The sequence below is a fragment of the Mirounga leonina genome, unplaced genomic scaffold (assembly GCF_011800145.1).
Source record: "Mirounga leonina isolate KUSES-001 unplaced genomic scaffold, KU_Mleo_1.0 Mir_91, whole genome shotgun sequence".
In the NCBI taxonomy this organism is placed as follows: domain Eukaryota; kingdom Metazoa; phylum Chordata; class Mammalia; order Carnivora; family Phocidae; genus Mirounga; species Mirounga leonina.
In genome coordinates, this window is record NW_023270839.1 from 17,553,235 (window position 1) to 17,564,468 (window position 11,234).

At 54.3% G+C, this 11,234-nt stretch overlaps 1 protein-coding gene across 1 annotated transcript; it reads left to right on the top strand.

Annotated features, from left to right (window-relative positions):
* Positions 1-665: 665 nt before the first annotated feature.
* On the top strand, positions 666-10,762 carry IVD (isovaleryl-CoA dehydrogenase). Its single transcript, XM_034993615.1, has 12 exons — positions 666-890; positions 2,400-2,489; positions 2,716-2,767; positions 4,933-5,102; positions 5,766-5,859; positions 6,074-6,210; positions 6,585-6,681; positions 8,185-8,278; positions 8,787-8,868; positions 9,418-9,522; positions 9,599-9,671; positions 10,303-10,762. Exons 1-12 carry the CDS (start codon positions 738-740, stop codon positions 10,434-10,436), a joined length of 1,281 nt encoding a protein of 426 aa, XP_034849506.1. The 5' UTR covers positions 666-737; the 3' UTR covers positions 10,437-10,762.
* The last annotated feature ends 472 nt before the right edge of the window (positions 10,763-11,234 follow it).

The window sequence follows — 11,234 nt, forward strand, 5'->3', positions numbered from 1 at the left end:
CTCTCGCTTCGTCTCTGTCAAATAAATAAAATTTAAAAGAAAAAACAAAACAAAACAAAAAAACAATTTATTTCCAAGCACTGGGCATCTTTTTCCCCAGACTGTTTTAACACTTCCTCTCCCGCAGAGATAGACTTCTGTAGTCAGAGGCTGCTACTTTTTTTTTTTTTAAGATTTTATTTATTTATTTATTTGAGAGAGAGAGAGAGAGAGAAACAGCACGAGAGGGGAGAGGGTCAGAGGGAGAAGCAGGCTCCCTGCTGGGCCGGGAGCCCGATGTGGGACTCGATCCCGGGACTCCAGGACCATGACCTGAGCCGAAGGCAGTCGCTTAACCAACTGAGCCACCCAGGCGCCCCCAGAGGCTGCTACTTTAACGCAGGGGAGATACCATTCCTCGATTCCGAAGACGCCTTTTTCGCTCTCCCACTTAATAAAGTCTCCGCTTAGGACTGACTCCCGCAAAGCGAGTTCAGCCCCACCGCCCCTATCGCGGGGGAGCCCGGGGAGTCAAGCCGTCACCGCTGATTGGCTCGCGTGGTGACCAAGGGCAGCGCGGCCTTCAGCCGGTCGCGGAGGGTGATAGGCTGCTGGAGACCCACCCCCTCACCGATTGGGTGGGGGCAGCGAAGCCTGGGATTGGTGGAGCCCAGGGGGCGGGTCGTCGCCGCTGGAGCTGGCGCTGGAGCTGGCGCTGCAGCTGCCCCTCCGGCTCCCGCTCCCCATGCTAGGCAGAGATGGCGACCTCGGCTTGGCTTCTGGGACGGCGCGCGGCGAGTTGGAGGCTGCGGGCGCCGCGGGCGCGGCTCTCCAGCCTCGTGTCCCAGCGGGCCCACTCCCTCTTGCCCGTGGACGATGCGATCAATGGGCTAAGCGAGGAGCAGAAGCAGGTAGGGAGCCTCATCCCCTTCCGGGTCCCAAGGCCTGCTGGCCAGGCCGCGTCGCCCCGCTCGGAGGTCGCCCAGACGCTCCTCTGCCCGGCGCCCACCGAGCGGCGGCAGTGGGAGCGCGGGGGGCGGGCGCGAGCCTCAGCCTCCCCTCTGTGGAAACAGCAAAGCCTAGCTGCCGAGTTAGATAAGGCGTCGGAGACAGGAAGGCTCCTGGGAGGCTGATGGTGTTTTGGTGGAGGATTGGCAGGGCCACCGGCATGTGGCAAAAAGACCCTCGGTCTGTCTGAGGTCCGCTTACACCTGAACACTGTCTTAAGACTATGGTTCTCAAGGGGCGCCTGGGTGGCTCAGATGGTTAAGCGTCTGCCTTCGGCTCAGGTCGTGATCCCAGGGTCCTGGGATCGAGTCCCGCATCGGGCTCCCTGCTCAGCGGGGAGCCTGCTTCTCCCTCTGCCTCTCTCTCTCTCATAAATAAATAAATAAATAAATCTTTAAAAAAAAAAAAAAAAGACTATGGTTCTCAAGCCTGCTTAATCATCATCACCAGGGAGTCTTTCAAATACACACCTCGGGGGCATTGAAATGCACCGTGTAACCTGCTATAAATTCTTCAGCCCATTGCGTCCAAGTACAAAGTTGAACGGTAACATGAAAGGGCATTACAGGTGAAGCTGAACCAGAGCCTTTCTGGAAGGAGACCGTTCACTTGGATGCTGGCACAGAGTTCCCCAGGAACCTGATTCTCCTGGCTGTTAAGCAAATGCCCCAGCCTCCAGGAAGTCCAAAACCCATTTGGGTTTGCAGTCAGTAGACAGAGCTTTGAATCACCTCCTACAGAAAGGGTTCAATCCTAGCTCTCAAACTTGTCCACCAAGAGTTTCTAATCCTTTGCGTAATCCTTTGGTTTTTTTTTTTTTTAAAGATTTTTTAAATTTATTTATTCATGAGAGACAGAGAGAGAGGCAGAGGGAGAAGCAGGCTCCCAAGGAGCAGAGAGCCCGATGCGGGACTCGATCCCAGGACCCCGGGATCATGACCTGAGCCGAAGGCAGACGCCTAACCATCTGAGCCACCCAGGCGCCCCCTTTGCGTAATCCTTTGTAACCACAGTCTCAGATCAGAAAGCCTGGCATGTGCCAGAAACTGAAGAGGGTATGGCTGGAGCACAATGAGTGGGAGTGAGAAAGGTACTGGAGAAGGCTGGAAGAGTCAGTAGGAGTCAGCTCACGCAGGGCCTTATAGGCCTGAGTAAGGCGCTGATCTTCTAAGAACAATGAAAAGCCATGGAATGACTTTATGTACAGGAGTGACATTTTAAAAATACTCAAGCTGTCTAGGCTGAGGACCTTAAAAGAGAGGAAGATCATCTCCGAGGAAGTATATAAACTGGTACAGCCTCTAAGTTTCAATCTAATGCCGTTTGGTGGGGTGTCCTCGGTAGTGGAGATGCTGTTCTTAGTGGCAGTAAGGGACTGTTGCAGCGGCATCTGTCCACCTCTCTCCCTCTAGCTTCGTCAGACCATGGCTAAGTTTCTTCAGGAGCACCTAGCCCCCCAGGCCCAGGAGATTGATCATATCAATGAGTTCAAGAACCTTCGAGTGAGTCATGATGCCCATGGGGGGGGTGGGGGGGGCGAGCGGCAAGGGGGCAGTTTGGGGGCTGGGCTAGACTGGGTTGGGAATTGTACTGCTGCCTGGTAAATAAAACCTCCCTAACAGTGCAGCCTCTTTGTGTGAAGCATTTGGGTCTTGTGCCAGATGTGCCAGACACCTGTGACTGGCCGCCTTCTCACAGTTCACTGCACTCACTGCTTTCTGTTGGCAGGAGTTTTGGAAGCAGCTGGGAAACCTGGGGGTCTTAGGTATCACCGCCCCTGGTGAGTATAGTTTCCTTCCCTAATGCGAACTTTTCTTGCATGCCCTTTAACACTGTTTCCAAAAGAAACAGGAAAGGAGGGGAAAGATCGTGCTCAAAGAAACCCAAGACTTCCTCTTGGACCCAAGAAGGCACCCACTGACTATCAGCCCAGAGAAGAGTACACTAAGCAGTAACATCCAGAAGGCAAAGGGATGAGGCCAGTGTGGTTCACTGGGTGAGAATCACTTAGACTCTTGAACTCTGCATGTTTAATAAGCTCCCCCAGGTGATTTGGGGAGTTTAGAAAACTCCATTATCATGCAGCTGTCTTGCACTTCAGTCTTACCATCTCCCCTAATCCCAAAGTTCTGCCCTACTATTAGCGTCTGGGCAGGACCACTCAGGACAGGTATGTTCCCGTGGGGACTGCCTATGTCCTCTGCCCACGGCTGGCCCTGGAGCTCATCTGAGAGCAGAGGGTGGTATGGGGGAGAGAGATACCTGAGCCTCCACGTGAGGTGGCCAGATGATGTGTTTAATAGGCTCACCCTGGGCCTGCCCATTGTCCTCTATGGGTCTTACTACTCGTTTCCAGGGAGAGAAGGCACAGAGCTGGTGGGCTTTGGTTTGGATGTTGGCCCCTGAAGGAGAGGCCCAGTCTGGCTTGCAGCGCCCAGTAAAGAAATAAGCCTGTGGCCTCACCTGCCAAAGGCTGGACAGTCCACATTGATTCAGCTTGTATTCATGTATTAGAACAGAGGTGGAACACAGTGTTCTTATGTCTTCTCTCGCCACTTGGAGACAGTTCCTGGGATCTAAGCTGATTACAGAGTCATGATAAAATGGAAAGACTTATAAATGTAGACCATCTTAATGTAAAGTGGTAGGGGGAATGCTATTGGTAACTCCCAAACCAGACTGCATCTTGGGGGTTTATGAGCCCCCAAAGAAAGCCAGTTCTGGTTGGTAAGTTCTGGTTTCCACCTGGTTGTCCTGGTGGCTGTTTCCAGTGTCACCCACATGTGGGCTTACCTTCCTAGAGTTGCAGGGGTTGGGCTAACCTTTCCCTAGAGCCTAAGAGGAGCCTGACTTCTTGGGCAGAGTAAACGTGTGTAGAGCCTTATTTTGTTTTAAGGTTTTATTATTATTTTTTAAATCATCTCTTTACCCATCGTGGGGCTTGAACTCTTAACCTCGAGATCAAGAGTCGCATGTTCTGCCGACTGCACCAGCCAGATGCCCCCGTCTGCAAAGAGTCTCACCAGGGTTTTGCCAAAGAGCAAGGCTGGGGGTGGGAGGTGGTAGTACCAGATGATCCAGCCACTTTGATTTTGGATCTGTTGCCAAGGAAAAGCCACATTTTTTTGGTAAGGAGCTCTGAAATTCACTATCTGTGGCACTCCTGTCCCCCGTTACTAGTCTTTTTTTTTTTAACTTTTTAAAGACATAATTGACAGGGCGCCTGGGTGGCTCAGATGGTTAAGCGTCTGCCTTCGGCTCAGGTCATGATCTCAGGGTCCTGGGATCGAGTCCCGCATCGGGTTCCCTGCTCAGTGCAGAGCCTGCTTCTCCCTCTCCCTCTGCCACTCCCTCTGCTTGTGCTCTTCTGTCTATCTCTCTGTCAAATAAATAAATAAAATCTTTAAAAATAAATAAATAAATAAATAATAAAAACAAATAAAGACATAATTGACATATAACATCGTATCAAATAACATGTTGATTTGATCGCCATGCTTTGTTAGGGCCAAACACCCGTGCTATGAAAATCTCACCTTCCTTTGCTTGGTGTCTATTCTTAGTGCTCTGACCCTTCCTCTTTGTGTTTCTTGGTTAACTCCAGGTCGCCCTTCATTTATTCATCTGCCTGTGCACTTCTGTGGCTTTCTGAACATTTGGGTGCTCAGGCTCTCTTGTCTTCCTTAAGAGGTCTGTCCGGGATAACGCAGGTGTTTGCATTGCCTGTTTTCTGAACCACACCTCAGCTGACCAGAGGCAGCAGACAAAGCCAGTTCTGTGAGCTGGTAAAGCAGGGCCCACGGCATCAGCCTATCGACCTTCCTAGGGGGTAACTTGGAGTAGGAGCTACAAGGGTATTTCTTTGCTGCCGGTAAACATTCCTGTGAATGTCCCAATGTAATCTGGGCTGCCTTTTCCGCTGTGCTGCCCCGCCTCCACTCCCAGTTCAGTATGGTGGCTCCGGCCTGGGCTACTTGGAACAGGTGCTGGTGATGGAAGAGATATCCCGAGCTTCTGGAGCAGTGGGGCTCAGTTATGGTGCTCACTCCAACCTCTGCCTCAACCAAATTGTGCGCAATGGAAATGAGGCCCAGAAGGAAAAGTACCTCCCCAAGGTGAGGAGATGGGGAGGGAGAGACCCTGAGGCACCCTCCTGGGTTGGCAAGGGCCAGTCAGACTTGCTTTCTGCAGCATGCTGCCCTCAACCAGATGCGGATAGGAAGGGTCAGGGACTTGCTTTTAAAATAATTCAGTCAAAAGAATTAAAAATAGGACCAGAGGGGCGCCTGGGTGGCTCAGTTGTTAAGTGTCTGCCTTCGGCTCAGGTCATGATCCCAGGGTCCTGGGATCGAGCCCCACATCCAGCTCCATGCTCTGCAGGAAGCCTGCTTCTCCCTCTCCCACTCCCCCTGCTTGTGTTCCCTCTCTCAGTGTGTCTCTCTCTGTCCAATAAATAAATTTAAAATATATATATAATAAAAAAAAACAAAAATAAAAATAGGACCAGAACTCCTGAGTCGGTCACTGGACATCATTTGCAGAGCATTTGAAGAAATGCAAGACTAGGACTCACTTCCCTTGCAAAGGGAATGGGAAAGGGAATGGGAAAGGGAGATATTTTTAGTCTTACAGATAGTGGGCTTCTCTTCCAGGACTTTACCAATACCTGGTCTGAGAGAAGTCTGAAGGGGTGTCATGTGAACAGGAGAGAAGCAATGTCGTAAGCTCCCATAGAGGACTACTGAAGTCATAACCAGCCCTTGTGGTTTTCCTTGCAGCTGATCAGTGGTGAGTACATCGGAGCCCTGGCCATGAGTGAGCCCAATGCTGGCTCTGATGTTGTCTCCATGAAGCTAAAAGCAGAAAAGAAAGGTGAGGCTCCTCTTGCCTTGGGAGCTTCTGGAATGGGAACTGAAATGGACAGAGGGACAGCCCTTCTCAGGGTGAGGGAGCAGTCAATGGAGGTGGCCTCTGCCAGGTTTCCAGAACTGCCCCAGCAGGGCAGCTTCCTGCCCAGCAGCAGGTCCATGAACTGACTGGTTGGGACAGGCCAACTTGGCTTGAGCAGCCAACTTCTTGTCCTTAGGTGATCACTACATCCTGAATGGGAACAAGTTCTGGATCACCAATGGCCCTGATGCTGACATCCTTATTATCTACGCCAAGACAGATCCGGCTGCTGTGCCAGCCTCTCGGGGCATCACGGCCTTTATTGTGGAAAAGGTGAGTGGAGGGCAGTGCATGCCAGGAGGCTTTTGTCTCCTGAAGTCAGTACCAGAGATGGCTCTCTTCTGCTCGTCGCAGACACAATCAATGTGTGCTCTGCCAAGGCTCCCCGAGGTGAGGGCAGAGTAGAAGAGCCGACTGAAAGGAGGGTGGCCAAACTGGGAGCCCCAGAAGGATGAGTCAGGTCTGAGGGTGGGATGTTAGGGCTAGAGCTTCTAGGAGGGGGGCGGCCGTACAGAGTGGGGGTCCTAGGGGTAGCATGCAAATTCAGGGACTGGGTGGGAGGGTGGGCGTTTCCCAAGGGTCTGCCTTTTACTAGTCCCCGCCTTGGTGACTAGTCTGTAATCCGGGCCACCTTTTTTCCCGTAAAGGGGATGCCTGGCTTCAGCACCTCCAAGAAGCTGGACAAGCTGGGGATGAGGGGCTCTAACACCTGTGAGCTAATCTTTGAAGACTGCAAGGTTCCTGGTGAGTCCCTGAGAATGGGCAAGCCCCTGTCTGACCCTATCATAAGCTGAGAAAGCCCATCTCTGAGTAAGAGAAGCTCACCATTATTAGCTTACCGAGGCCATGTGTCTAGATGGTGGGCCTCTCTCTATTGCGCTTGTCCATGGGCCCATACGTGTGGGCTTTGGGCTGCTGGGTAGCTGTCCTTCTGGCCAGAGCTGTGTGCCTGCCTGTGGCTGCCCTACAGGGTGCTGTTTCCTATGTGACTGATACACAGTGCCCAGGGTGGTGTGCCAGTGCCTGGAGTAGATGGCTGAGATGTGCCCTCACCCTCTCCTGTCCTCCAGACGTCCTTGTTTGTGCATTCCCCTGAACAGCCAGGTGAGGGACTCATTAACGGTGCTAAAAAAACCATTCAGATACACTGAAGGAAGCCAGACTCAGGGAAGACAAGGGAATTCAGTTTGCCCCTGAAGTGTAACTAAAAACGTGACCCACAGTGGGAGAGCCGGCATACCCGTCGCGTGCTAATTAGACCAAGGGCATAGGTGTGATGACCAGCCGGGTTTGCTCTGTGCCTTGGCCAAAGACCATCCCTCTCCCCCCTGACCCAGGAACCCAGAACAGTATGCTTTGGTTACAAGGAGCATCTAGGGAGGTGGGATCAGTGTGGATTCTTCTTCGTCAGCAGGAAATAAGTGCCATCATTAGGCGGGTCAGTGGTCCACCCTGTCCTGGGTTTCCTGCCCACACCTCCCAAGGCCATCCAGTGCCCTGGCTTCTGGGGTGGGGAGGTGCTTAGCAGGTTCTAGCACTGAATGACCTGTCTCTTAGACAAAGACTGTTCCAGATACCACTCTTGTCAGGGTTAGGGGCTGATGATATTGGAGCAGAGAGCAGACTCAACCCGGGGGACAGTAATTCTCAGTCTCCTTTATGGGCATGGGTAAAAAGAACTAGGGAGGGTTGGATGGCTTCTAGACCAAATTAGCTTTTTTTTCCCCATCCAGAGCAGTCGAGGAAGAGAAAGGGAACGTCTAAAGATGGGGCCTTTGTGTCTTGTCTTATGAATGGTGTGTGTGTGCGTTCGTGTGTGTGTGTGGTGGGGCGGTGGTTGTGGGGGGAGGCCCTCTAGCAAGCTCTACTTCCTTTTTTTTTTTTTAAAGATTTTATTTATTTGAGAGAGAGCACGCATGAGTGGGGGAGTGGGGAGGGAGAGGGAGAAGCAGACTCCCCGCTGAGCAGGGAGCCCAAAGCAGGACTCCATCCCAGGACCCTGAGATCATAACCTGAGCCCAAGGCTTAACTGACTGAGTCACCCAGGAGCTCCATAGCAAGCTCTGCATCTAACTGGAAGTAGTAAGCTCCATCCTTTTCTCTCACTCGGAACCCTAGTTGAAGGTCAGAAGTCAGGTGACGTTTTAGGGCCTGTGTGAAAGCCACAAAAGCAAACCTAGCAGCTTTTATAAAAGTGAGGAGGCTGTGGACAGCCCTCTCCCCCCTGACTGGCACTTTTCCCGGCAGCTGCCAACATCCTGGGCCATCTAAGTAAGGGCGTCTACGTGCTGATGAGTGGGCTGGACCTGGAGCGGCTGGTGCTGGCTGGTGGGCCCCTTGGGTGAGTGTGAGGCTCGGGGGAGCTGGGCTTTTGGCCTCCTTAGCAGATCGTGACATCACAGCCTTCCCCTTGGGGGGGCCAATGGGAACTGCCTCCTGGAAGATGTGCCTTCTTTCTTGGAGACAAAATGAGCAAACCTCCTCCTCCCACATGTGCTTTCTTCACAATGAAAGGAAATATTATCAGATGACAGACAAGAGGCCTGAGGTGCCATTCTGCTTAATTATTCAGGATGAAACAGGACACCCAGGCTCTAAGGCCTGTCTGCACAGGGGTCCTGCCCCTCCATCTGGTGTCAGGAAGACAGGCACAAGTCCTGGGCAGTCGGTGCAGTGACTGAGCAGGGGTGATCAGAGTCCTCATGCTCCTCCTCTCCTGCCTGAGACTCCAGCTCCTTGTCCTGCCAAGCCGTCTCCCCCCAAGTCTTCCCACATTGGCATTCTGCCACCCCCACTGGCAATGGGGGTACAGCGAGGCGCCTCCTCAGTGTCCTTCTCTTTTCTGGCAGGCTCATGCAGGCTGTCCTTGACCACACCATTCCCTACCTACACACAAGGGAAGCCTTTGGCCAGAAGATTGGCCACTTCCAGGTGAGTGGAATGCTTTTGCTGAAATGTACGTTTTCATTGGGTGCAGATTATCTTTAACAAATGAGCAAGTAGGGCATTCCCTATCTTTTGCCACCAAAATGAGTCTGGAGGCTTGAATCGGAGGCTCCTTCGGCATGCCACCTGGCTTTGGGAACTTGTCAGGAAGTGGCTCTCATGTCTGCTCACTTCCTACTCGAGATGAGTGAACTAGACATTGTAAGGCTGGATGGTGAAGCGTGCAGGTTGTAGGCAGGCCCGAGGGAAGGGAGCAGCATTTCTGGTCATGCTTCCTGCTGTGAAGCCACCATGGGCATCCGTGGGGGTTGGGGCCGGGGGAGGGCCCTCTCAGCTTGCAGGCTCCACAGTGCGGCAGCTGCTCTCTGGGCATCTCTGTCACCCAGGCAAGTCCAGTCTCCTCGCTGTGCCCTGGCATCCCCGGGCCTGGCTCTCGGGTGGCTACCGCTGACCTGCTTTGGGTGACTAGGGGGAGTGTCTGAGAGGAACGTGGCTCCAGCGTGTTGACTTGTGACCCCCCCCCCTTGTGCCCAGCTGATGCAGGGGAAAATGGCCGACATGTACACCCGCCTCATGGCCTGTCGGCAGTATGTCTACAACGTCGCCAAGGCCTGCGATCAGGGCCACTGCACTGCCAAGGTAAGGGCCGGCTGTGGGGACTCCCTCCCTGCGTGGCCCTGGCAGGGCCCTGCTGACCCGGAGCCCCCTCCCACAGGACTGCGCGGGGGTGATCCTTTACTCAGCTGAGTGCGCCACACAGGTGGCCCTGGACGGCATTCAGTGCTTCGGTGAGTGGCCCCCACTCCCAGCCGCAGTGCTTCCGCTCACTGCCGCTGAGCCGGCACCTTTAGGCTTCTGCCCCAGTCACTAGGAAGACAAGTTAAAGCAAATGAGAAAACTGCCAGAGGCCCCGAGGGGCCCGTCCCGGCAGCAGTGCCCCCCGTCACACTTACGGCCTGGTCCTGTGAATCCTGGGAAGTGGGGAGGGAGGGACGCCTCGGGGGCGGGACGGCCTCGTTGCAGTGCTTCCTAGCGCTGCAGAGCCCGGAGCTGGGCCAGAAGGCCTGGGTTTGAAGCCTAGCCCTGCCACCGACCGGCTTTGTGACCTGTGCAAATGACGTGCCCTCCCTGGGCCTGGCACCCAGTGACTGCTGCGCAGTGTCTTCCTATCTGCCCCTGCAGGTCAGCCAGTGGTGGTCCCCAACTTTGCCTGGTGGCCTCAGCTCTCTGGGTGGCCTTCCGGCCCCTCGTCCCCGCTGGTGTTCCCCACAGCCTCCCCTCTCACCGCCATTTGCTGCTTCTCTTTAATCAGTTCTCTCCTCCCCTGGCCTGTTTCTACATACTTGGCTCTCCGTTTGCTTTCCTCACTGCCCATCACCTCCCGTTGTCTTTTCTTCTCGGCCCGAACCCTGGCTGCAGGTGCCAATGGCTATATCAACGACTTTCCCATGGGCCGCTTTCTGCGAGATGCCAAGCTGTATGAGATTGGGGCTGGGACCAGTGAGGTGAGGCGGCTGATCATCGGCAGAGCCTTCAACGCCGACTTCCACTAACCCCAAGACCCTTCACTCCCTTTCTCAGCACCTAGAGGCCTTTCTTTGGACAGAGAGATACGGCAGCTCTCTTGCTGCTCAGCTGCACTTGCATCAGCCCTTGGCCTCCACGTGAGGTGTCTACCACGGCTGACAAGTGCTGCGGGCCCCAGAGCCCGGCCAGCCTGCCCGGATGCCGCAAGTTACAGGCAGGCATGGGGGAGAGGGAGTGCCATTTCTAGTCACACTTTCTGGTCTGAAGATGCTGCCTGACATTAATGAGGGTTGAGGTGGGGGGAGGGCCTCCCTGAAAAGTGTTCTGTGGCTTAAAATGGACCCAGCAGGAAGCATACTGGCTTTTCTGGGGCTTGCTGGGAAGGCTTTGGTGACCCTCTAACGTCCAAGCCCTCCACTTCCCTGGGTGAGCACTTGGGGGCGGGCAGGCAGCCACCTCTTTTTTTGGAGGGGAGGGGGGCTATGCCTCTGGCAGGGGGCCCAGTACACCAGATGCATTGCCACTCTACATGTATTTGAACCTGGCAGCCTCTTCTTTCTAGGGGGAAAAAAAACCCCCAAACCTAGCCTTTGTTTCTGCCGATTTCTAGAGGCATCAGTTCCAGTAGCTTATGAGCAGGCACCCGCTCGGCAGCAGTCCCTCCGTCCCCCGAGGGCTTCAGTCCTTTAGGGCGGAAACCCCATGGTGTTGGGGTGGAGCATCTCAGACCTGGGCCACCCAGACTGCACGGCGGGGGGGGGGGGGGGGGCCGGGGGCGGGGGGGGGGGGGGGGGGCCCCGCGGCCGGGGGCCCCGGGGGGGGGG